The 27,846-nt window shown below is 43.1% G+C and overlaps 1 protein-coding gene across 7 annotated transcripts in view; it reads right to left on the bottom strand.

Moving 5' to 3' along the window:
- The window catches only part of AAK1 (AP2 associated kinase 1), a 167,354-nt gene extending 147,643 nt beyond the window's left edge, over positions 1-19,711 (bottom strand). For 2 of the 7 annotated variants that reach the window (XM_057740644.1, XM_057740645.1), the window contains exons 1-2: positions 19,401-19,710; positions 18,707-19,099 (exon numbers count right to left, since the gene is read on the bottom strand). In XM_057740644.1, coding sequence (XP_057596627.1) covers positions 18,707-18,869 — 163 coding nt within the window. In that variant the 5' untranslated portion in view covers positions 18,870-19,099; positions 19,401-19,710. Of the gene's footprint in view, positions 1-18,706; positions 19,100-19,400 lie in introns of all 7 variants that reach the window. The other 5 variants (XM_057740646.1, XM_057740648.1, XM_057740649.1 and 2 more) reach the window with 3 other exon arrangements.
- Positions 19,712-27,846: the final 8,135 nt, after the last annotated feature.

Below are 27,846 nucleotides of genomic sequence, written 5' to 3'. Positions count from 1 at the left end.
CCTATTCCTAGAAAATATGACTACACTTTCCAGAACTTCAGTGAGCTCTCACTTTGGGGAACACAATCAATCCAGGCTTCGTTGTTTTGACATTTGAGGGCTTCCAAAAAACCCTCAAACCTTGAGAAGAGAAATGGATTCTATTCCCGTCTGAACCTATGCAGCCTTGGACAGGTCATTTAATCCTCTGCACAGTTTTCTCCTTTGCAAGATGTGTGGTTTCATACATTTGAATTCTAAATTTAATGCATTAACTCAATACCTACTTCCTAAGTATCTACTTATTAAGACCATATAGAAAGATAAGTGGAAACCTAACCATGCCCTCAAGGAGTCCAAGTTGGGTCACAGGCAGGTGAAGAATAGCTTAGAATTAAAAGAGCAAGAGAGAGAGACAGTAAGATGGAACAAAAACTAAAGAGAGAGATATGTGCCAAGTGCTCTTGAGTGTGTGAGGGAACAAACATCAGGAACAACTAATCACATGTAAAACAAGTCAACAGATACTGCCCACAGCACCCTGTATCTGTGCAGCAGGGGAAGCGACGAGTTTGAAGTATTAGGGGTGTGGAGGAGGCAGCATTTAATGGAGACTTCCCAGCAAACTATTTTGGTTCTTGAATAACTGGAAATATGCAAGATACCATTTCTAACTCACAGACTGAGCAATTTTGCTGACTTAGTCAGACCTTTTTCCTTTATCTAAAGGCTCAGTAAAAACTCAGGGAAAAAAAAAGAAAAAAAAAAAAAAAACCTCAGGGAAGTGGTCCTTCATCACTCAGCAACCCCTGAGTAAAGGGCTTCTGTAAGAGTTCCTCACCAGTTCAGTGTGACAAAAGAGAGCCGAGAGGCAACCAACCTGATCAGGAGGGCCTGAAAGTTAAAGCTGAGCAGAAACCCCCAGGGACAAAATGCAAAAGGCAAGTTCAAAACCACGTCCTGAGAATGTCTGCACGGTGACTATGCGAGGACTTTTGTCTCTTTCTTCTCAAAGCAAAGACCCAAGGGAGAATCTAAAATCTATATTTATATTTATGTATTTAAACATAAGTAAATATGATATATAATATGTAACTATATGGGTAAATATAAGTAAAAGGAAAGTTTATTCCTTCTAATAAGAAGAAACACAAAGCTGTCAAATACCATGCATTATATAAATGTAACAATAAAAACAACAACAATTTAGCTCCATAACCTGGCCAAAGCTGTATCATCCAAACTGCCCTGGCCTGCTCTTGAGCCAGCCACCATCGCCTGCATCACCAGCCCGCTGACGCCAGACCTTCCTGCACCTCGAGAACCTCAGGGCAGGAGGTCAGATTTTTCCTTGTTTTCCGAAACTGTTCCTAAAGGTTCCTGTTCCTCCAAGCTCAGGCCAGCTGGCTCGGGGGGGCTTCCACCCTGCCTTGCCTTTGTCCCTCCACCGTCCAACACATTCCCAACATTCCCTGAAGCCTCTGGCATCTTGGCTTCCTCTCTACCACTACTCCTGCCATCATCCTGGGCGGTTTCAAGACCCACGAGGATGACTTATTCCTATACTTCAGCCTCCAAATGCCTTCACCACAATGACCTTTGGTCCTCTCAACCACTGACACACACGGCCACACCCTAGGCCTTATCAACACAAACCCTGAATGACAATTGTTCACTTTCTAACATACCCTCCAAGCCTCCAGCCTCTCATGCCTTCACCCCAGGCTGAACTGTTCTTCAAACTCATCCATTGTCCAGCTCTGACTCTTTTCCATTTTCTCCCAAACAACCGTTTCCTTAAACAGTCCTCTCTCCCGCATTCTGGCCCCGTGGATGACAACCTGGACTGCTCCTTTGATTCCTCTGTACCTCTGGCCTCCTCAAACATCTAAACCCTGAATCAATGCTAAATCCACCTATGCTGCTCCTAGTCCCGGGCTCCTGAGTTCTCGCAGCGAAAAATCACACAGCCCTGCAAAACTGCAACACTATCAGTTCACAGTCTTCATCCTGCCTGAGTCCTGTACTTGTCCTTGGACAGCTCCCTCTCCCATTCTTCTCAACGACTAACCTAAAGCCTCAGGAGTCTCCTCGGCCCCATACTCACCGCTACCCTCAGCAGACAACCTTGCTTCCTCATTCCAGGAAAATGAGGGCCTCTGCCATGACTACCCTCAAATTCCTATCTCCCCACACCTCCAGCCCTCCCGCTACAAGCTCAGTTCTATCCACACTGATTCATTTATCCCTTCCTATCTCAGAGGGTGACATTTCCTCCTCCTTTTCCAAGGATCAGCCTTGATCCCATTCATTCATTCACCCATTTAATCAACAACTATTTACTGAGTGCTCTAGGCCTGTGAACAAAACAGACAAGCTCAGAAAGCTTACATTCTAAAGAAGGGAGATAATAAATAAATAAATGAGTTAATTATAGAGCATATCAAAAGCGGAGAGGAGGAAAAGGGAGCGCTGGGGGAGGGAGAGCTTGCAGGGTCTATCAGAATGGTCAGAGAAGGACTCTCTGAGAAGGTGACATTTAAGCAAAACAGGTGAGGGCGAGCAAGCTTTGGGGCTACCTAGAGAAGAGTATTGCAGACAGAGGGGAAAACACAAAAACCTCAAAGGGGAGGCATGAACCTCCCCTGCTTTAAGGAACCCTAGGAGGCCAGTGTGGAGAGAGTGCAACAACCAAAGAGGAGTGTGGTGACCCAGGGCAGAGGAGAAGTCACTGCGGGCCAGAGCACGGCACTTCCTGGGCCCACATCCGAGTCTGCAGTTTAGCTTTCAGTGAGATGGGGAGTCACTGGATGGTCCCCAACAGAGAAGGAACAAGAAATAACTTGCATTTTAAAGGACCCCTCTGGCCACTGCGTTGAGCGCAGACTGAGGAAGCGTAGACAGAAATAGAGAGACTGGTGAAGAAACAGCCAGCGTCATCCCGGCCAACAAGAGCTGGGCCCCGGGAGACAGCAGAGGAGGAAGTTAGAAGTGGTTGGATTTTGGATCTATCGTGAATGTACAGCAAACGGGATCTGCTGATAAACTGGATGAGAGGTAAGAGGGTTTTGGCCTGAGAATATAGAAGGACCCAATCGGATGACTGGAGGGAAAGTTTTTGGCCTGAGTAATTGAAAGAATGGAGTTTCAAATCAAAAAGATGAAGGGTCTATGTCCCCCAGTCTCCTCAGGAACCTCGCTCCACTGGGTGACTGCCTTCACTCTTGTGTTAATCTCTCTTTCTCTGTCTTCCTATCAGCCTATCAACATGCTCAAGCATCTCCCGATCTAGCTACCATAAGATCTCTCCTTTTCTTTTCTAGTCACATTCCTTAAAGAAATAGTCGAGACTCGGTGCTCCCATTCACCAGCTCACCACTCTTCCAAAACTGCTCTTGCAGAAGCCAGTGCCACCCCACCGTTCAAACCAGAGGCCATTTTCCAGTCTTTACTCTACTTGACCACTGGGGGCATCAGATCCTCTTTACTCCAACTTTTTAATCCTGTAGGGCGCCATTCATGTGAGATACTGCAGTCTAGTGATTCTCCTCATACCTCTGGATATTCTTCCCCTGTCTCTTCTAAGGGCTTTCCTTCCTAAACTAGCCCTTAAATGTCGCTAAAACTCAACTCCATTCTCAGCCCATTGCTCTTCTTACTCTTGACTTTTCAAACTCAAGTGCGGGTATCTCTTCATGGACAGCCCCAAACAAATCAATTTCACAATATTCAACTTCCCTGGGTACTCTTTCCCAAAAATGACTTGTCCAAGTTCCCCCAAGTTCTTATCTCCCTTTACCATAAATAAATAAGTAAATTTTGTAAAAGGCACACCCTTCACCCAATTCTCACTGCATCCCCCATGGCGTAAAAAACACCAAAGCTCTGTATATAAATCCGTAGGGTTTCCTGTATTTCTCTGACATATATATTTCTGCTAAGGATAAAGCATGGTGTTAAAAATGTGATATACTGGTCCATGTTGGGGTGTTCTGAATTCAGGTATATAATAGAGTGATAGGAGGAAAGACAATTTTAACAGACCCTAAATGAGATGAGCAGAAGCCCCAGAAAAAGTCCAGTTTAGTCCCCAGTCAATCTACAGAACCATGAGAAATAACAAACTGTTGTTGTTTCAAGCCACTGGGTTGAAGGGTGGTTTGTTACACAGCAGTAGGTAACCCAAACCCACTACAAAGTGATCAGGTCAAATTCATTATCTTTCCTCTCTTCCTGAATAAAACAGCTTGGTTAGTGTCACCACACAGCATGCAGGATCTTAGTTCCCCGACCAGGGATGGAACCCACGCTCCCTGCAGTGGGAGTGCAAAGCCTTAACCACTGGACCGCCAGGCAAGTCCCAGTTAGTGTCACTTCTATCTCACATACCTGGGCTCTCAAACTAGAAACCTGGAATCATTCTTGATTCCATCTCTCTCCTTCAACCTCTAAATCCAATCAAGCACCAAGTCTTGATGATATAACCTCTTAAATATGCATCTGTACTCTTCTCTGGTCCTATCACCACTCTGCTACTCGAACCCTCACTGCCTTTCACCTGGATCATGGCAACAGCCTCCTAAATGCTCTAGACCCAGCTCCCCCATGTCATCCTAAACAAATGTAACCACACTGCAAATCTGATCGTGCTAGCTCCCTCTTAAAACTGTGAGTGGCTTCCCTATGCTCGAAGACAAAGTTCAAACTCACAAGGTCTCTGTGATTTAGGCCCTATCTTTCTCCTCAGGCCTTTCCAAGTACAACTACAGATAAAAATCATAAAGAAGAAGATTGGGGGCTTCGCTGGTGGTACAGTGGTTAAGACTTTGCCTTCCGATGCAGGGGGTGCAGGTCTGATCCCTGGTCAGCGAGCTAAGATTCCACATGTCTCGGGGCCAAAAAACCAAAACATAAAAACAGAAGCAATATTGTAATAAATTCAATAAAGACTTTAAAAATGGTCCACATCAAAAAATATATATATTAAAAAAATGACATATTTGCACAAAAATTTAAAATATGTGCAAAAGCCCCATCTTAACAGAAGGTAAATGATAAAACAGAAAAAAAAATCTGACATATATATATATACACACAAACACATACACACACACACAAAGGATTAATATCTTAAACAGGTAAAGAACTTCTATAAATCATTAAGATGAATGCCACAACAGAAATAAGTAAAGAAACAAACAATTCACCACAGAAGAAATATAAAGGAAGGAAGGAAGAAAGGAAGGGGGGGAGGGGGAAAAGAAAGAGAGAGAAAGGAAGGAAGGAAGGAAGGAAGGAAGGAAGGAGGGGAAAGAAAGAAAAGAAAAGAGAAGAGAAGGGAAAAGAAAAAAGAGAAAAAAAAGAAAGGGAGGGACAGAAGAAGGAAGGATGGAAGGAAGGAAGGAAGGAAGGAAGGAAGGAAGGAAGGAAGGAAGGGAGGAAACATGTCTAACTTCATAAAAAGTTACACTTCTGGTAGAAGTTTATATTGGTTTAATCTTTCTGGAGGCTCTTTTATAACATGTACTGAAAAGTAAAATATGCATATCTTTTGATCCAGCCATTTCACATTCAGAAAATTAATTCTAAGGAAGTAACAGAAAGAGTACCCAAAGGCTTTAAAAAAATATTCATTGCAGTTGTTTTGTAATAGCCATAAACAACCTAAATATAATAGGAGATTGTTTAAATAAATCACAAAACATTCAAACAACGGACTAAAACTGTTGATGCAGGCATTTAACACAAAAAAATAGGATCTATTGCTAAGTGAGAAAGCAAACTACGGACAATGATGTAAAACATATTCTTATTCCTAAAAAATGCACAAGCCTGGAAGGTACACACCAAAATGTTAACAGAGGTAATCTGTGGGATTATGGGTAACATTTCCTCTTTTTGTCTGGCTTCATCTTCTAATTATTCTACTATACTATGGATTAATTTTTGTCATAAAATTTTTTAAAGACTTCTGGATTGCTTTCTTCCATATCTCCCAAAGATTACACATGGAACTAACATTCATTTCATTCCTTCCAGTCTTTCAGGTCCAACCACAAAAAGCATTTGAGGGTCTCCAGCAGGGCCCTTATTGTGATATAAACAGAGACACCATTGAACGGTGGGTTATAATCCCAGAACCTTCTCTGTGGTTTCAAATAAATCAAAACTGAATGACTAAAATAATATTCTAATGGTGCCTAGAACACTGCCTTACACTGAAAGTGTGGAGAAGGGGCTGAGGAAACTGCAAGGGAAGGGGCACTAAGTAAAAAGGAAAACGGAGATGGGTTAAGGCCCCACAGCATTGACACAGCTTCACAGACAAAAGGTTTTAAACACATTTAATCAATAATAAATTCCAAATGGTAACTCGTTCTCTCTTCAGAACTCAACCTTTCTAGACGAAAAGACATAAAAAACTGGTTTCTGTGCCCACAAGAGACATGAAGCCCCCGCTCAGCAGCTCATGCACTTCAATCACAGACAAGACCCTCAGTGCTCACTAAGAGCCTCTTTATTGTTATACTCCAAGTCTAACAAGCTTAGTCATCTAGTTTCCAAGTCCACGGCAGATTAAAAGCAGAAAATCAGAGAGACACTAATTCAGGAAGACAGTCGGGTAGCAGTAAGAAGTGACAGCTGACGACCTCCTAAGAAAGGAGCCAGAAAACACCATAATGCGCAACATGAAATCCAAAGAGCATAGCAACCCAGGGCCATTTTACTCAGGAGCAAACTCTCACCCATATCAAGCCAAGACCCTAACAGATCTATAACAAAACAGTAACGTCCTAATGACAATGCATTTGAGAAATAAGAGAACTTTAAGACGGTAGAGTTGAAAAGCAACTTCATCATCATCTCGTCCTCATTTTACAGACAAGAACCTGATGATGGACAGAGCTGGGAAGACTTCTGTCCAGTGTACAGGGTCTGGTGGTCACCAGACAGGTTCAAATCAGGAGTACTTTCCACCTATATTATGCTGCCTCTGTGGCATATAATTTAGAAGACAGGGAATACATAATGTATTTCAGAAAATGCCCAATCCAAAATAGTACATTTTTCAAATCTGATAAACCCTCAGGGGTCAGGAAAGCATGTGTTCCTATGATGAGTCATCTCAAATGGGCTCTCCAGATGACCAGGCCATTCTTCTACTTATTCTCTGTCATTCCTTCTCTTCATAAACCTAGGGAATTTCTCCACGTCCTTCCTTACTCTCTTGAACTCCCCAACTCAACTCCCACCCCACAGCATACAATAGAAAACAGAAGCCATGAGGCAAGAACTCCCTCAATTTGCCAAATCTTACCAGTTTCTTCTCCTCTGTCCCCATTCTTACTCCTCCTCCTTCCACGTCAGTGAATAAAGTGCCCTTTCTCCTGTCCAAGGTCATATCCTCCACCTGAGTTCATGATTCCATCCATGACTTGCTATCACCTCCTCAGCACTATTCCATCAGTAATCCCCTCTGTATTTCATTTCCAACTTCCTCCCTATTGGCCACTTCTTTTCTGCATAATGAACTCGACTCTTCCACCATTTAAAAATAATAATAGAGACTTCCCTGGTGGCACAGTGGTTAAGAATCCACCTGCCAGTGCAGGGGACACAGGTTCAACCCCTGGTCCGGGAAGATTGTAGCAGAGCAACTAAGCCCAGGCACCACAACTATTGAGACTGTGCTCTAGAGCCCAAGAGCCACAACTACTGAGCCCATGCGCCACAACTACTGAAGCCCACATGCCTAGAGCCCATGCTCTGCAGCAAGAGAAGCCACCACAATGAGAAGCCTGTGCACCACAATGAAGCGTAGCCCCCACTTGCTGCAACTAGAGAAAGCCCATGCGCAGCAACAATGACCCAACACAACCAACCAAATAAATAAATAAATAATTTAAAAATGAAAATACATATACAGAGTTTTTAAGAATTTTTCTAAAAGGTGAACTTTATAAAAAATAATAATAATAAATTCCTCCCTGACGCAGCACCCACCTCACTTCCCATTCATTCACTTCACCGCCACCTGGACTCCACTCCATTGGTCCACTTACAATGCTCTTAACAAAGCTCATGCATGATCTTCCTATTTCCAAATTCAAGAGACACTCTTCCATCTTCATCGTGACCTTTCTGACTTCTTACACCTTGACGTATCCATACCCTCCTTCTTTTAAATCTACTCAGTATTCATTTTCCCCACTCACTCTCTCCTGACTCTCCATCCATATCTTCAGCCATTCCTTCTCTTCCTCATTCATTTAACTGGCTTTCCCTGAGCTCCTCAGATGTGCCAGGCTCTATACAGGCACTGGGGACAGAGCAATGAACCAGTCAGCCAAGGGCTCTGCTTTCACGGAGGTGAAATTCTAGTAGGGGGAGATAAACAACAGGCAAGAAAAGTCAGCTGACACACATTACGTGGCAAAATAAAACATGGTGGCTTCCTGATATTGGATGGTCAAAAAAGGCCTCTCTGAGGTGAGATTTCAGTGAGATCTGAATGGCAAGAAGCCAGCCGTGGAAAGATCAGGAAAAACATTCCAAGCAAAGGGACCAGCCACGCCTAAGAAAATAAAGAGGAGACAATGTTAAATGCTCAAAAAAGATAAAGAGGAATCACTGCTGTAACTAAAAAGCATGCTGGCTGAGGTGAAGGGAGATACGAGTTCTCATAAGGGTTTGCAGGTCAGAGGGGGCATCCAGAGGACAGGAGCAAGGACTGCTCCCTGTGACAGCTGTGGTGAGTACTGAGATTAGGCAGGACAAAGGTTAGGTGGGATTAAGGTAGGTGGGTAGGGAAGGGGAAGGAATCCCAGGTGCAGGGAACACTATCAGTAGAGCACTGGAAAGAGCTAAATCCATGGTTCACAGGAGATGAGGCGGGCACAGGCCTGAATGAAACAGGAGACCTGCATTAGAGCACAAGGATCTGAAGGTGGCTACGCGGCTGGGGGCAGGTGTTCCTTGGGCAGAGGGGCCCATATTAACCTTGACAGGTGGGGGGAAATTATCCTAACATAGGTGGCTTTCAAGAAGGAAATCAAAAACTCAGACCTGAGATTCTCTCTCTTCTCCTTATTCATCCTGGGGTTTGTAATAGATACTATGAAAAATATATAGATATCTCTTTATAAGTATTATCTATTCATCTATTTCCAAGACTCTATAGCTCCACCATGGTTTACATACAGCAAACAAAATACTGCCTGATAAAAACAAAGTCATGCACCTAAATACTAAGAGTTACTGTCTGCAGACTGCTAACTACGTTAAGTGCTTTGCATAATGTCATCTAGGCAACCACCCACAGTATTATCTGCATTTTATCAATAACAAGCCAGGATCTTAGTAAGTTGCCCAACATCACAGGGACCAAGATTCAAACCAAGGGCTGCCCACCTCCAGGTCCCATTGCTTTTAAACCACCACGTGTGATGCTAACCTTGAAAGTCTTCTCCAAAGGAGAACATCATCGTGCTCCCTTTGCTCTAGGGAGTCAGGGAGGAAAGACAGTATCGAACATCAGGTTTTCCCCAATCATTACGGACTTACACCTTCCAGTCAAACCAAGATTTTCCCATAGCCAAAAGCCCAGACGGAATTATTTCTTCTAACACTGCCCACTCCCGCACCACCAAGATTCCCAAGCTTCTAAAAATAGTAGAGGACAAAGGTCTGAGGAACAGGGCTAAGCTACCTCCCCCAGGGGAAATTAAACAAGTCTAACAAACCTGTAAGATAATCAGCACTTCCTGAACCAACAAGAGTCACTGGCCAGGAAAAATGATGAGTTGAGGGTACTAGCAGGAGACATGCCACCTCTGTAAAGCTGGAAGGGCCCAACTGATGAGGTCTGAGTCCTCCTCTTCCTTCCTGTCCCCGGGTAGTAGAGTCTCCATTTTGTTCTCAAATGCACGCTCAGTACCAGAGGGACAATAATCTTTCTTTTACTCTAAAGGTCCCAGTACAATAGCTATAAGTGTCTTTAAAAACAGGCACCAAACAAATTACATGGCATTATACCGCATTCTCCAGGATTCAAGTCCTAGATGAAAAGCATCATTATTTAAGATCATTATAATTACAAATGATAATCCAACATCAATGCTATGCTTGGCCTTCTATTATAATAACATAAGGATGCCATAAACTCTTTCATCCAACAATCTCTTGGCTCTTCAGAAATCATAAATAACAAAGCTTCAACTGGCATTGCCTTCCATTGTCTGCCAAGGTTAACTCAGAGCTCGAGGAGAAAACTGACCAGCTCAGGCTGATTCACTCACAGTGCATTTCAAATGAAACTCCAAATTTTTACTCTTTTAACTTTGTTCCAACTTGGGGAACTCACCCTCTGCCAAGGCAGAAGTCTCATTTATAAGAAGGACCCCTCTTTCTTAACAATTGTCCATAACTCAATAGAAGAGAGATTGTTTAAACTGAGATTGTTTAAAGTATATGTAATAAGTTAAATGATAATAAAAATAACAGACTAATAATAATAAACGTAATAATGGAGGAAGAAAGTAAGCACAAAATCTTGTAGCCACTATTGCCTTAATGTGCTAATACTCATTATTCCTGAGCGATTCAAAATCACATAGAATGAAAAAGCTTTTTTGCTTTGGGTATAAACACAGAACATATGATTTATTTATGTAGGCAACTCTGTTCCTCAAAAGAGACTAAAAATGTTGCAATACTTACTTCAACTTTACTAAGAATATAACATGTGCAAACGTGCTGAACTAGATATGTTCCCTAAAACAAGGTTCCTCGAAGAAGGGGTTCCAGAGAAAAGACTCACAGTTAAGAACAATCCCACTCCAGGAAATCTTGCCTAACCATTTCAGTTCTCATAGCTCTCCTTCCCCTCAACCCCTCCAGAATTTAGAGACTACACCGCACACCCCAGCATTTCAATAGCTATTGTCTTGTGGGGTGCACTTGTTTCCTATGTGTTGGTCACGTCAACTGGGAGGGCAGGAGCCAAGGTTTCCATTACTTCTCTCTTTGCCATAGAACCTCACACAGGACTGGGAAAAAAATACGCTAGATGCTCAGTAAACCTTGCTTCTCCTGGCTGGTGGGGCAAGCTGTCTCTTTTGCTCTTTGCATTATACTTACAGCCTCTCACTTCATGATCACAGCATCCCTACAGAGGTAGGAAGGATGTTTACTACAAAGGAGGAAGCAGGGGTTCACAATGGTTAAATGCCTTCCCCAAAGCCAGACCGACAAGTAGAAGTGAAAGAACTTGAACCCAAGACCCTTAGCTGCAAGTGCTAGACTCTTCCTTATAGAAAGGATTATTAACAGCTTCTCTCATAACATCCTGACCTTTAATATCCCTTCCAAACTGAACCTCACGCTGAGCAGTTCAAGTCAGAAAATGCTTCCACCACATTTTGGGGTTGCTCAGATATGGGAATATGGGGAGAATTTTTTAAAGCTCATAGTTTACAAGTAGTCAGTGGAGAGTACTGTTATAACTCCCCTTAGCCAGGACCCACACAGATTTACCGTTCTACCTCCATTTTTACTGGTTTATTCCGGAAGTCGCTGTTTTACACAGAATATGATATAAAGACTTTTCAGCACAACAGGTTAAGAAAGATTGCTGGCTTGCTGATTCTGAGAAAATATATTTTTAAATTAAGTGATGTGTCTGAAGTCACACAGCAAGTTAGACCGTCCTGAGCCACCCCTGACTCCTCTCTGGCCCCACACTGGCTGACACATCATGCTCTACCACCTTGGCACTGCTGACATTTGGGTCTAGATAATTCTCTGTTGGGGGTGTGGGGCCGTGAACACTAGGACATTTAGCAGGAGCCCTGGCCTAAACTCACTAGCTGCCAGTATTACCCCATTCTGTGACTATCAAAAATGTCTCCAGATGTTGCTAAATGTCACCTGGGGATAATTGCCCCGGATGAGAACCACTGCTCTAGACCAGTGGTCTCCAAACAGAGGGACACAAAGCAATCCACTGGGTTTAGAAAGAAAATACAAGAATATTTATATTAACTGTCATCTTAAAAAACAAGACTTTATCTTTACTAATACTTAACATATGGTCCATCTCTAATGTTTCCATTGAATCCAAACGTCAGTCACACGTCTCAGACAAATCTGACGGAATCCTGGGGGAAGAGTGGAAGCTCTATAGCAGAGGCTGAGATGTACTGCAGTCCATGCGCATGGTTAAGTGCATTTACTGATTACATTTGTTTTAAATGGATTAGCCCTCATAAAACAAACAAGGGGATTAAAAAGATTCCTGTAAAGAAACCTTGGATAAAAGATAACAAGAACATACATGAGCAACAAGAGAATGGCAGGGCCTGATTTCTATTCTGGTGTCCTCTTCATCAGTCACACTACAACGTAGAAACAATCACAGTCTAAGAAGATACGACAAGAAGTTCACCAAAACCTTACTGAGAGTATTTAAAGTGTGGATTTGCATCCACTATCATAAATGACGCACTTCACTCTAAGTATATGCTGTGCCTTCAGATATTAGCTAATGAGAGCAGGGCGTGAATATAACATAAATAAACAAAGGACAGCATGTTTGTAAACTGATGGGTGTTATTCTACCCAAAAAGTTTAGAAGACTGTTGTTCTAAACCAACACTGCCCAAAGAACTTTCTCTGATGATGAAATTTTCTTCCATCTGTGTTGTCCAAAATTGTAGACCTTAGCCACACGTGGCTATTAAGCAACTGAAATGTGGCTACTGTGTCTCATGAATTAAATTTTTATCTTATTTCAGATAATTTAAATTTAAATACCCACATGTGGCTAGTGGCTACTTTATTGGCCTGCACAGCCCTGGACACTAGTAGATTACTGCTGTCTCAAAACAGTCAGCTCTCAGCAAGCAGTGCACTTTCCTGCTTTTGTGTCTGTGGTCATTCTCTCTGCTTAGAATGTTCTCTTGACCCTGTCCATCTAGTAGTAAGTCCTTATTTTTGAAGACACACCTCAAGTATCACTTTCTTTAGCTTTCCCTGACTATTCCTCACCCCCAAGACTAATGGCTCCCCCACATCTCTTCCCCCAGCCCTTGTACATCCCTCACCACAGCACTCAGCCATTTGCTCATGAGTCTGAAGTTCTATGATTATGAGTTGCTCAGGGCAGAGCCATGTCTTATTTAATCACTGCATGACGTCCAGCACAGAGTGAGCGCTCCTGAAAGGTTACTGAACATGGCAAGGAATGAACCGACAAGCCTGGTTCTTCCAATCACACCGCATTACTCCTGCCACCACACCAAACACACCAAAAGATGGCTCCAGAAAAGTAGGCTGAAGGCGATGCTTTGCTACTTCAAAGTGCTGGATGCTACTTCAATAGACAACTCCCTTTCTATGATTATCATTGTTTGGCTCTTACAGATGCAGATGGTGCAGGGATTTCTTAAGCAGCTCAGTAAGCATCTGTCCTTTGAAGAGGACATGATGAAGGTGGACGGGGGGGGGGTGAATCCCCTTTCTGTCTGAAGTGTTAACTTTCAAATATTGCAAGTTAAAATGACTGCTGCGATGCAGTAGTATGTTTTTACGTGTTCCTTATTAATATTTACCAAGCTTTTCCTGTGTACTCTACATGCAGTTTTAGCTACTGAGGTACACGTGTATGCCTCCCCCTATACCCTCCCACTCGAAACCCATGTGAAACTGTTTCTCTCTCTTCATGACCTATCATTAAATGAGCATGACTTTGTTAGAAGGACCAAAGGAAAGGTTTTGACCATGCAATGGCTTATTCTAGATTTCATTTCTGAATTCGAGATTTGGCTATATTTAGCAAAGCTATAACCGTCATCATGCCCGAAGCCAGGAAGAAGACACCATTCACAAACCACCCCCTGAAAATCTGCAGTTGCCACTAAAAAACCAGACTTCCCAGCAGGCAAAGACATCTGAGGTGGGAGGGGTCAAACTGGCTGTCTGCGTCAAGAGAAGACCTCACACGCTTACAGCCAACCTCCCTGCCTGGCGCTGAAGCTCTCTGTGGCCTTATTTCCGTTTCTTTTCTCTCCAACATCCCTTCTGCTTGGGTTAAACACCCTCATTATCTCCCCTGTCTGCTCCTTCCTGGTCATCCCACTCCGCTGCCTGCTTCTGCTTCAAGCCTCCTGCCTCTCTCCGAACCTTCGGGACCACTCTTTCCCCAGACACCAGCCACCTCCTCGGCAAAGGGCTGAGGCACAGAGAGAAGCCGTGCACACTGGACGGCTAGTCAATGCTTACTCAGAAGGCCCAGGGCCACTGGGGAAAGCGAGCAGCCAGCACAGTCAGGGAGCAAATGCAAAAGAATTTCCTTCTACCACGCTGTGTCCTCCCTTCCTTGATTCTTGAAGGGAAACTTGTACTAACCAAAATGATAACACCGGACTAGCCAGTTTTCCCAGAACTCACCATACTGTCTCCCCACTCCACACTTTTGCATGTGCTACTCCTTCTGCTTAGAAAGGCTTGGGTAACCCACATCTGGAACATCTGCTGGGTAATTTCCATTCCTGTTCAAACAACACTTCATCTGGAAACCCTCGGCCCCAGACCCTTTCTCTTTATCATCTCATAACATCTTTTTACCACCTACTCTACACCCAGGACCACGCTAAGTGCTGCACACTTATCTTCGGGTGATTTGTTGGTCTATGAGCTCCTTCAGAGCTGGGCCCAAGTCCCATTCATCCTAGTGGCTCTGAAGCCTAATACAGCGCCTGCCACAGAGAAAGCACCAACAAACGTTCACTAAATGAATACATGCGTGAGTCATATTGATACCGCCAAGGCATATTAATACCACACACACATAAATACACACACACACATTTGTTTGGTTTGGGTGGTTTCACACATATTTTTTAAGCCTCACTACTTTGCATGCACTCTAGGTAGGAGAAATTATCAAAGTTTGTTGATATGGAGACTTACTCAGTAGTTCTCATTAGCCCTATACCCGAATTCCTTTAATGGAGGTCAGAATACTGTGCTGAAAGGCCCCCTGGTCCACCTTACACAGAACTGATGCAGTTCTGGAATGCTGTCTTGGACACAGCAGGTAGCCAACATTTACTTATTGTCTGGAGCTTAGATGTAAGGCCTCATATAGCTAACGGGGTATGATAAAAGCATAGCTTCTCAGTCCTCCTTTGAGCATTGCTCCACTTTTCCCATTGAGCTCATTCTGGAAGCTTAAACCAGATCTTCCCTTGACATCACACGCCCATTACCTCAGACATGATTTGCATCTCATCATGGCATCTTTGCTGAGGAAGCTAGAGAGAAAATATCCTCTCCTGCACCAGGCTAGACAAAGCCAGTTGCTCTGAATGCATGACTTAGAGCCTTCACTTGCCCCAGCCAGACAAACCCCCGTTGGACTAGTTAGGGAAACTGGGTGAGTGGGGCTGATGCCACTGATGGAGAGATGGCTGCCCAGGCACTCTCCTGTCTTCTACTCCAGCATCTCCTCCTTGGGGCTCCTGTGACTCCTCACTATAAAGTATAGACCAAACCCACATGAGGGAAAAAGGGACGGTCAGTGGGATGAGGTGGTAACAGGGTCTGAGCTTGAAGCCCACCACATCACCCGTCCCTGAACTGCCTGGCCACTGCCCTGGGCACTTTGATGCACAGCTTTCATCATCCTTAGTCAACTCCGGCTGGGACTGGTGGCTAGGTCAGCATCAGGGGACTCAAGGAGAAGGGGATTCAGGAAGGAGCACGGCTACTCAAAACATCTGTTGACCCTTTAAGGAGCTGGTGAGGCCTCTGCAAAGAACATTCAGCTCTGTCTACACAAACTGGGGGAAAGGAAAGCTGAAGACTGCTGCAGTCAAACTAGCCTTCACACTGTCCCCCACTCCTCCTATATATATGGCCAATAAATAATGGCTGCCAATTACTGAACATCTGAAAAATGTTAAATAATTTACATACATTGCCTCATTTAATCTTCAAGACCACTCCACAGGACAGTGGTTCTGAAACTTTAGCTTCAGCAGAATCTCTCCAGGAACCTGCTAAAGCCCCACAGCCACAGTTTATGGGGTGAGGCCTGAACCCGCATTCCTAACAAGCTCCCACGTGATGCTGCTGCTCCTGACCCAGGGACCACGCGTTGAGAACCACCGCCACCGTTTCCCTATGAGACTCAGGATATCCTATCCAAGGTTTCACAGCTGCTAAAGAACAGATCCAGAATTGGAACGTAGATCTGCCTGATTCCACCGACGGCGCTGGTAACCACGCTGCTGTAGGGGTGGCTGCTTGCCTTGTTTTCCTAAACTCGCGGACAGCTCCTTAAACGCAGGCATCACACTTTAAAGCTCCCTATATCCTTCCCAGAACCTAGTAGTGCCTTTGTACTTGGGTACTTCACAAGTACGTTGTATACTGGCTCCTACATAGCTACATACTTCTCAGAATCACAAATTCAAATTCAGCTGTAGTCACAGAACATAAAGAGGGCAACACTGCCAGACCGAGTTTTCCATGGCACTCTCTCCTGTTACTCTGAGTCTTTGTCCATATCATCAGCATACCTGGAAAACTCCTACTCATCCTTCAGTCAGTCACTTCCCGCAGCAAGCAATTCTTGGCTCTCTAAAAATGGAGGCCACTGCACCCTAAGCTTATCTCCATGATAGCACATATCACTCTATTTTAACTGACTGTTTTCCATCTCTCAAAGCAGTCTGTAAATTCCAGCATCTAGTTTTAAACCATATTCCCCAGAGCCTAGCACAGTGCCTGGCACACTATAACTGTAACTGCTGAATGTATAAATGAATGAACGCAGAACTGCAAGCCCTCAGTTCCACTTAAAAATACCATAATGCATGATGTGCAGTTCTCAGAGATGAATTCTGGGGAAGAGAAGGGCAGCCTAGATAACAAAGACCAATTTTGCCTTTTCTCTTCCCCATCAACTCCGACTCTGAGAGCAGGCACTGTTCTTAGGGTAGCATCCTCTCTTAATGAGACAATATCCTAGCTGAACAAAATGTTTCTGGGCTATAAGGTGAGCAGAAGCTGTTGAGAGGGAAGGAAAGAGCTCTGCGCCACCCCCCCACCCCCCCCACCCCCAGCCCATTCCTCTTGACTTCTCTCTCACACACTCCTTCTCCATTTCTCCATCCCACTGCAGTCAAGGGCTTTGGCACAGGGATGAAAGAGACAGATCAGACTCAAGGGTGCGGACCTGGCAGCGGGCACAGAAGCATCTCCCATCCTGCACCAAAGCCCACAAGGAAAGATCCAGAGGAACAGTGACTCAGGCCCCGGATTAAGTCCAGCTAGAGCAGTACCGAGGATGGAAAAGAGCAACAATTTCATAAGGACATCAACTGCCAGGTTTTTTTAAAAACAATGTTTTTAAAAAGGCTTCAACCGTAACCCCAAAAAACTGGGCCCAGCTGAATCCCATGCTGACACAAGCTGAGAGCCAAACACAGCTTTTTCCTCCTCCCAACCCACCACCAGCAACAGTCACTGTGACAGGCATTGTCCCAGGTCCAGGTCGGGACCCTTGCTCCAACCTTAGGTTGCAAAAAGGCTCCTTTTCCTGCTAATAAACTGTTCCCCACTATGTTGCAGTAATAGAGGCCTCCCCTTCCTCCAGCCCCTCTCAGGCGATAAAACAACCTACAGCAGGTTGGCCCCATCCAATTAGTCTGAATAGCTTCATGTCAAGGAAATTGCTGCTTTTATTAAAAATAAAAGCACACTAGGCAGGCAATGGGCTGTGACAAGTATGAGCCTGGCATAATTATGAAGGTCGAGGTTAAGGTTACCAAAAGAGACACGCAAAGATTTCCAGAAAGCCTGGGGGATAAAGATATACATCTACATGTCTACAGATACACAGATGAACACACAGGTAGGGAATTTACACAGCAGATCTAGATAACATCCTGTCCAACAGAGAAAAAGCAAAAATCAGATGCCACTCTCAAGTAATTCTTTTAGCAAAACACACACACACACACACACACACACACACACCAGAAAACCAAAACCCCAAAAACAAGAACAGAAGAAAGAGGGGCCTCCTGAACTGTTTTCAAAATAACCACATTCATTTCATGTAATTTCTGTTATCTTAGCTACATCCTGGGGACCTGATTACAGTTGGGTCAGGAAACAAACCTAGTCAAATTCACCAAGAGCCTTGGCTCCTAGAAAAACACACTCTGATTCTCTGAAAATCCTCTCTTCCTCCCAATGCCTGCTCAAGGGAGTGGGAAAGTTGGGTAGGAGGAGAAACCCCTCTTAACCGTCCTCCATGCCCACCATTCAGGCCTCACATCAATATTTCAAGTTTTAGGAGGCTGACAGCCCCGCACCCTACATTTGATGTGAAGCTTCACACTTTCACACATACGTTTTCTCGTCTGATGCTCATAATGCAGTGAGGCATGCAAGAATTGGCTTGTCGATTTTTTTTTTTAAATAAAAGGCCACCGAGGTAAACAATTTCTGACAAATTCCCCCACCCCATAAAGCCCTGTCACTTTGAAATCTCAGTTTCAAATTTCTCAAGGACAATGATTCACAGGGCAATGGGAGGGGGAAGGGAGGGTCAACTGGTCAAAACCCATTCATACATTCAATAACTAGAAACCAGAGTCTTCCTGCATCAGCAGAAGATTTTAATTTACGGCGCACTGAAAGAGTCCCACCATACCTTCCGCCAACACCTCGTCCACAGTGACCTGCTGTCGCCCAATGCCAAAGACCCTTCCAATGTAGCCACTGCCCAGGCCCGAGGTGCTGCCCCCTCCTCCGCTGGAGCCGGAGCCCAGGCCAGAGCCGCCCTGCTCTCGCCTGGAGTCGAAAAACTTCTTCATCTTGCGAAAAGGAAGCAGTAAAGCAAAATACCGACGGTTTCTAGATTTTTTTTTTTTTTTCTTTTTGAAACAAGAGATCCAAGGATTTCTTCTCGGATTTCAGCTAGGAGAGGAGCCACCCGAATCCGGCCGTGGGGGTGGGGGCTGAGGGAGGATGCCTATAGGAATATGCGTGTCAATCGCGCGGCGGTCCCCTCCTCCTCAAGAGAGCGATTCGTGTAAGTTTAAACCTGTGATGACAGAAGAAGAGAGAGAGGATGAATCAGTAACACACTTAAAAATTCAACTGCTGAGTCCTAGGGGGAGCAAAAGCCACCATCCTGGGGAAATGCTTCATATATTTTCTTAGAGAGAAAAACCCTGGGGCTAAAAACGCGTCCTCGGCCCCAGAGCCCGGGACCCTCGTGCCCCGGGCTCTGAAAAAAGGAGCGATTCGGGCCGCCTCCGGCAGCGCTGACCCAAGCGGGCACTGCCTCCCCTCCTCCCCGGTCTCCCCGCCGCCCCGCGAGGCAGCATCCCAGCGGCACCCACTTGAGATGGCTCGGCGGCCGGCGCCCAGCTACCAGCCCCGCAACATAGTCACAGCCGCCGGGCCGGCGTGCGACGCGGAGAAGAGGCGGCGCTGCAGCCAGAGCCGGGGCCGCGTTCCGCGCCCGCCCGCCCGCCAGCCAGCTGATCCCCGGAGCGCCCGGCGGAGACTGACCCGCCGCCCCTCCCCCGCGCGCGCTCCCGCCCGGCTCCATCCACCCAACCAGGAAGTGAACCGCCGCCGGAAGTGCCTCTCGGGGCGGCGCGGCCAGGGGCCCAGGCTCTGGCGGCCGCCGCTCCGTCACCACAGACGGGAAGGAGTTGTCGGAGAGAAGGAGACTGGGGAAAGGGGGTCTCAGTGCGGAGAGTTTTGGAAAAGAACGTTGAAATTGCCCGACCCCTAGGGCACCATGGGAAAGGTAGTTCGGCGCAGCCCAGCGGCTGAACTACAACTCCCAGGATGCCCCTGGAGGAGAGAGCGAGGCGGCTGGGGTGGCCTCCTTGGCCACGAAGATGGTTAGTGGGGTGGTGCATGTGTGGGGATTCGGTTATTTAAACACATCCGGTAAAGAAACTGCGAGGGACTAGGGTTTCCATCCTGCTGCACGTTCCACCCTTCTGGAGCCATCTTATTTGCGACTTGACCTCCCTGCACAACGGATTCTGGGGATTGTGGTTTCCAAATGGATCGAGGCTGACACCTGAAGGACGCGGCTTAGCCGCTTAGCCGCTAGCTGGTCTGCGGGGCTCACCGACGACACCTGGGCAGAGGTGGAAGACCGAGGGTGATCGGGAAATTTTTGCTGGCAGCTGGTGCCAGGCCACACCCGAGAGCCAACCTGAACATAAGTAAACCCAGAGTCCTTCCTCCTCCAACTTCAAAAGCCGCTTTTGCGCCCAGCTGTTATTGAGAACCGGCTCAGCTGTCAGCTCTGAGCTAGGCGCTGTGAGAACGCTTAGTAAGACGGTGTCTTTGCAGGAAATCTGCAGGGGAGTCTCAGACTGAGAGACTAAAAGGGTGTGTGTGCGGGGCAAATCGTAGGGTACCAGGAGACCCAAACCCCAAACTTTGGGGCCCGTGTGACGGTGACCCTCATTCTTCCACCTTTTCTGATGCTGTGGCTGTGCCTGACCTTCACTAATCCCCTCCCACACAAGAACTCTATGCTGACCTTCTGTTAATTCTTTTCACTTCAAGATTCCCCTTTTGATGGTTATTTCACTCTCGTATCGCCCGAGTGCCGAGAATAGAGGTGGAACAATGTGATTTGCATCTGCAAAATGCAGAAGATTTGGGACCCCTCTTGGAACCCTTCTCCATCCCTAGATTTCCTGATAGATGATGCTTAAGATAGTGCCAAATCCCTGCCCATCCCCCTCCCAAAATCCATGATTTTTCAAACCCCTGAATATAGGTTGTTTCTCACCTCCACCTGCTCTCCCTAATTCTGCGACAGCCTTCTTGGCTTGTAAATTAGTCCCAGAATTTTTTCAGCGGGCATTTGAGGAGCGTAGAGAAAGGTGCTCCGGGAGGGGGAAAAATTGTTCTTGCTTTCTCTAAAATAAATATTGAACTGAGCTGTGACTGGATTGACAGCGGTTTCTGTTGCTGCTGCTTCTTCCTCCTCCTCATTTTTCTCCTCCCTCTTTTCCTCCTCTTCCTCTTTCTTCTTCTTGTTTCAAGTAGTATCGTTGTAGTTAAATTACCAGTTAAATTTCCTGCGTAGAGACAGCATCTTTTCTTCCAGAGGGAGTCAATGTTGTCACCTCAATTCACAAATCCGGGCAGCCACCTCCAGGGTGGAATGCAGCACCTGCTAAAACATTCTCTCAGAGCAGGCCCACGGGAGGCATGTTCTCAGCACTTTCCTTAAAAGACTAGATTTTCTCCAAGGAAGTTTGGAATAGATCTTAAAATAGATGGGAAAGCTTATTTGGAATTAGATTCATTGACCTCCATCTTTCTCTGCATCTGTTGATCTTGCCTGGCTTTTTTAAAGCTGCCCTGTTGGGTCCTAGAATCTATCGCTATCTCAGTTTTTACTTTTCTAGATTTTCCTGTTACCAGACTAAGCCCCTTATGCAAACCCAAGTCTTACTCCTGAGATACAAAAAATGTGTTTTTATCCTGTAGGATTAAGGTAGCTAACGTATTTATTGAGCACTCATTTGGATGCTTTGATCAGAATCTGAGGGACGACGTTTTAAAAAGAAGAAAAAGAGGGAAAAAACGGAAGACTAGACCTCCTGTCTTCCATTCTCTTAGAGACTAAAAGCAGTTATGATGAAACCACAGTTTTTAATGCTTTACATATATCAAGTTATTCACTCATCACAACAACGCTATGAAATAAGGTACTATTATAATTTTCACTTTACAAGTGGAGGAACTGAAGCATAAAGATAAGTGACTTGCCCAAAATTCACACAGATAGTAACTGGCAAAACCAGGATTCAAATCCAAACGTTTTAGCCTCAGAACCCAGTGCTTAACTAGCTACACCAAACTGCCTACTTAAAATAAGAAACATATCTGTAAGCAGCATGGGGCCAGGAGACAGGAAACCTCTGCCACTCCATAGCTGTGTCCCTGGACCACTTAGATCTCTGGACCTGTGTTCTCAGCCATAAAGCCATAGGTCTCTTACGACTCCTAGTAATTCTCTAGATCCTAGTATAAAATAATCAGATCAACCACTGTAATCTCAAAACTCCTACCACACTTATTTCTGTACGATTCTGGTCTTGCATTCCTATTCAACTTTTCAAGTATATTGTCACCGCAGCCAACTACTCAGGATCAGGTAACAGTCTTCTACTTATCTTCTTGAACATCCAATATTTTATATAGAGTCTGTCCTTACCAATTTTTAAATAAACCAAATAATTGACTTCAAATTAAATGTAACAGAAAACAATCTGATTAGGGTAGAAAAAATGTTTTGAGGTATTCTAGACCATTTTGAATTTGGTCTGGGAGATACTATGGAGAAATATCCAGTTAAAGGGAAAGGAAGCTTACTATATATCTTCCACATGCCAATTACTGAATTAGGCACTTAAAAGTACTCATAATAGATTGTTTAATCCTCATAGGTGCACCTCAGCATCCATATAATAGATACTATTATACTATTATCCCCAATTTTACCTTAACTGAGGCCTACACTGCATTGAATATTTAATCATATCATTCAGCCTTCACAATACACTTATGAGGTGTGTGTTACTTTTATTTTATAAATGTGGAAACAGGTTGAGTGAGGTTAAAGTATGTCAACCATTGCTACACACAGCCTGCAAAGGGCAGAACCAGAATCACAGCCTGACTGACCTCAAAACCCAGTCATTTTCACTATACCACCGAGCCATTCTCTGTTGCAATCTTTTAGTCCAATGGAACTTAGTTGAAATGCAGATTATCAGGCCCCACCCAGATCTGTTGAATAGCGGGGAGGGGCAGAGGTGGCAATCTCTTTTCACCAACCATCCAGGTGATTCTGATATATTTTCAAGTTTGAGAACCCTTGGTTAACAGAAGGGACATAGTAACAACCATTTCTTCTTTAAAAAGATTTCTTGTTTTGTTTATTTTGGTTTGGTTTGGTTTGGTTTTCTGGTTAGAAAAGTAATTATATAGTCATTGAAGAAAGTATGAAGAATAGAAGTCAACTCAGAATAAAAATCACTCAGAGATAATTGCTATTGGCTTTTTTTTTTTTTTGCATTCACTGTTTTCATGAAGCTCAAATTTTCAAGGACCTCTCAACATTTTCCAGTCTAATGCCCTGTGGTAGGTCTAAATCCCGTTTCTCCTTTTAGTTGCCCTATAAATTTTTCAGCCACTCTTTCTGCTGTGTTCTGCTGTTCACTGTTATGAAAGCACTTTGACTGCACAGCTGGCCCTCTGTATCTGAGGGTTGCACGTCTGAAGATTAAACCAAGTGCAGATGGAAAATATTCAGGAAAAAAATTCCAGAAAGTTCCAAAAAGTAAAACTTGAATTTATCTTGGCCAGCAACTGTTTACATAGCATTTACACTGTATTAGGTTTTATAAGTAATTTAGAGATGATTTAAAGGATCATCTCTTTACTTGTGCATAAGTTATGTGCAAATACTGCACTCTTTTATATAAAGGACTTGAGCATCAGCAGATTTTTGTATCTGAGGAGGGTCCTGGAACCAATCCCCCTTGGATACTGAAGGATGACTATACCTCCATTTATAGCCCATGTCAATTTGTACTGTGATTATTGGTTTACGAGTTTGTCCTTTCAGGATTACACCACATTCATCTTTCTGTCCTTAGCAACTAACTCCACATACATAGTGAGTATTCAATAAATACTTTGAACAAATGAATTAGTAATTTAGTAAAAAATCAAACAAAAATAGCTGAAACATATTCAATGTTTCTTATCAGGATCCTAATTAGATTGAATTCTAATAGTCTGATTAACCACAGCAATGTTCTCTTAGCAGAATTCCTTCATCACAAATGTTGCTAGACCAAAAAGTCCAAGTTTGATACCAGTAAATCTCAACAGATTAATAAGGTGTATAGGATAGTCAGTCCTCTTGGATAACATGAAAGGCAGCTGAAACGTTCTAGGTCTCTCATATTTCCACCTTCTCCTGCAGTTCCTTTTGATGTCATTAAACATCAGTTTACCTAGAATTTTCATCCTTTTCCAGCAACTACCCCATTTTTCCATACCTCTTCCCCGCAAAACATCTCAATACAATTGTCTATCCTTGCTGACTCTAACAATTATCAACATTACTTTGTCCAATAAGCAGCTCTCAGTCCTCATCTTAAAACTCAATTTATTTAAACAACAATGAGAAGAAAACAGTTCACCTGTTTCTCCCACCATGCCCCCACTTCGGAAATCACCAAACTTCTCTGCATCTAAGATATATAAACATATATGTATAACAGAGATCACACGGTATTTGTCTTTGTCTGACTTATTTCACTTAGCATGATGCCCTTGAGGTCCATTTATATTGTCACATGTGGCAAGATTTCCTTTTTTATGGCTGAATAATATTCCATTGTATATATATACCATAGTTTCTTTATCCATCACCCATCAATGAACACTTAGGTTGTTTCCATACTTTGGCTATTGTAAATAATGCTGCAATGAACAGGGAGGTTCATATATCTTTTCAAATTAGTGTTTTCATTTTCTACAGATAAATAGCAGGAAGTGGAATTGCTGGATCATATGGTAGTTCTATTTTTAATTTTTTTGAGGAAACTCCATCTGTTTTCCATAGTAGCTATGCCAATTTACATTCCCACCAACAGTGCACAAGGATTCCCTTTTCTCCACATCCTCACCAACACTTGTTATTTCTAGTTTTTTTGATAATAGCCAGTTTAACAGGTATTAGGTGATATCTCATTGTGGTTTTGACTTGCCTTTCCCTGATGGTTGATGATGTAGAGCATCTTTTCTTGTACTTATTGGCCATCATATGTCTTCTTTGGAAAAATAAATCTTCATATATATTGCACATTTTTAAATGAGATTGTGTTATGCTATTGAATTGCATGAGTTCTTTATATATTTTGGATATTGGCCCTCTATTAGATATGTGATTTGCAAATATTTTCTCCCATTCAGTATATTGCCTTTTCATTTTGTTGCTGGTTTCTTTTGCTGTACAGAAGCTTTTTATTTTGATGTCGCCCCCCCCCACCTCCCCCACCCCCCATTTATTTTTGCTTTTGTTTCTTTTGCTTTTGGAGTCAGATTCGAAAAAAAATCATGGCCAAGACCTATATCAAGTAGCCTATGTTTTCTTCTAGGGGTCTTATGGTTTAAAGTCTTAGTTTCAAATCTTTAATCCATTTTGAGTTGATTTTTGTATATGGTATAAGATAGGGGTCCAGTTTCATTCTTTTGCATGTGGCTGCCCATTTTCCCAACACTTTGTTAAAAAGACTGTCCTTTCTCCATTGTATATTCTTGGCTCCTTTTCATACATGCATGGGTTTATTTCTGGGCCCTCTATTTCACTGATCTATGTGTATATTTTTTATTCCAATACCATACTGTTTTGATTATTATAGCTTTTTAATATAGTTTGAAATCAAGTAGTGTGATGCCTCCAGCTTTGTTCTTCTTTCTCAAGATTGCTTTGCCTATCCAGGATCTTTTATGATTCCATACAAATTTTAGGATTTTGGGGTTCTATTTCTGTGAACTATACCATTGGAATATTGATAGGGATTGCATTAAATCTGTATATTGCTTTGGGCAGTATGGACATTTTAAAAATATTAATTCTTCCATCCATGAGTGTGGAATATCTTTCCATTTAATTGTGCTATTGACATTTTGATCAATTTCCTTTTTAGAATTTTTCCATAAATAAATAGTTTTGTTTTGTTATTTTTTTACCATATTGGATCACGATATATACTTACTACATTATTTTTTTGCATTTAATAGTTTCCCATCTCATTACATGTTTTTCAGAAGCATTATGTTTAATGGCTGGGCTTAATAATCAGTTCTTTGAATATTATATTGTTTTATTTTAAAATTTACTGTTATACACACAGTAAATCCCCTACATATGGAGTTCCATTGTTAGAGTGTATTCGTAAGTCCCATTTTTTGTAAGTCCAACAAAGTTAGCATAGGCATGAAACTAACACAATCAGCTATATAGTACTGTACTGTAATAGGTTTATAATACTTTTCACACAAATAATACAAAAAAACAAAAACAAAAAATAAACATTTTAAATCTCATAGTACACTATCTTGAAAAGTATAGTAGTACAGTGCAATGGCTGGCGTACAATGGCTGGCATTGGGTGAACAGGCAAGAAAAGTTACTGACTGGAGGAGGGAGAGGAGGTGGGAGATGGTAGAGCTGAAGCATTGTCAGCAATAGGAGATGGAGGGCAAGCTGTGATTTCACTCATGCCTGACATTGATGGAATGCATATTTGCATCTTTGAAAGTTCACAACTTGAAGGTTCGTATGTAGAGAACTTACTGTGTGTGATTAGAATGAATATCCTTATTTTTGCTTCTTTGACTTTTCCCCTAAGGCTATGCTTTTTTATAAATGGAATAACTGGGTCAAAAAGTATGAATGTTTTTACAGCTATAGAGCCAAAGTACCCTCTAGGAAAGTTATACTGATTTGCTCTCCACTCGGTGATTTAACAAATACTTATTAAGCACCTACCATGGGCTACACCTTTGAAAGTTTATTACAATGAACAAAATAGATATACTCTTTGCAACTCAAGGAGCTTTTGGTCTTAAAAGAATATGTTAAATCCTAAGTATTTCTATACCCTGTGAACACTGAGTTTGTACAGTTTAAGGAGAAATCTAGGACTTCCTTGGTGGTCCAATGGTTAAGACTCTGCACTCCCAATGCAGGGGGCATGGGTTCAATCCCTGGTCATTGTGCTAAGATCCCACAGGCCACACAGCATGGCCAAAATAAATAAATAAATAAATAAAATATAATAAAATAGTCCCTAGTCACTCTCTATGAGTGACCTTATCTTTAGAAAGAGAGAGATATCTACTACATTTTCATAGGTAGAGATGGTGCCCATTGCTTTGTCATTGTTTGTTAGTGAACAATTTTTCAAAGGCTTTCATTGAGAAAGACTCTCCTTGCCCAAACTTGAGTCAGCTCCTCTGAGTCCTGTTTTTGACTAGACTTTGACCTTGGGCTCTGCCCTTGGCCAACTTAGTCCAGTTTTAGCAAGAATTCTGCTGAGTCAGTTTAGCGAAAATCCCTCACCCTTGATATATGATCACTCTGGAAATCTGGGCAAATTCCTTATCTCCACTCTCAATATCTTATCACCTTGGGCTGCCTTAAGGCAAGAATCCTGTTGAGTCTGACCAGCAAGAATCACCCTAGCCTTGATATTTCCTCTTAGTAATTTTCCATCCACTTATCCCCACCCTGCTCCTTGGCTATAAAGTTCCACTTATCCTGCTTGATTTGGATTTGAGCTTGATCTCTTTCCCCTACTACCAAATCCTCACTGCAGTAGTCCCTCTTGAATAAAGTCTTCCTTACTGTCTTTGACAAGTGTCATGAAACCTTTTTTTAACATTATGTTCATTAATTAATGCACTAGTTTTTTTTATAAGCACCTATTTCATGCCAAAACTAGGCTAGGAACTGGATTACAATGATAAATAGGTAGACATATTCCTTTCCTTACAGAATTTATAGTCTAAAACTTATTGGATATGTATATTTCTTCATTTTAAAATCACATTGTTATTCAATTTTTCTGCTGAAGCATTCATTTTTAAGAATTGATTGAAAGTGCTCCTTTAGTTATTCAGTCAGTATATACTGAGCTCCTCCCATGTACTAGGACTGTTCTAGGCATAGCAATATGATGTGGAACAAGATAAACAAGGTTTATCCTTGTAAGAACT

The sequence above is a fragment of the Hippopotamus amphibius genome, chromosome 7, assembly GCF_030028045.1.
Source record: "Hippopotamus amphibius kiboko isolate mHipAmp2 chromosome 7, mHipAmp2.hap2, whole genome shotgun sequence".
NCBI lineage: Eukaryota > Metazoa > Chordata > Mammalia > Artiodactyla > Hippopotamidae > Hippopotamus > Hippopotamus amphibius.
The sequence above is the reverse complement of the archived record's forward strand: the minus strand, read 5'-3'. Positions and strand labels throughout refer to the sequence as shown.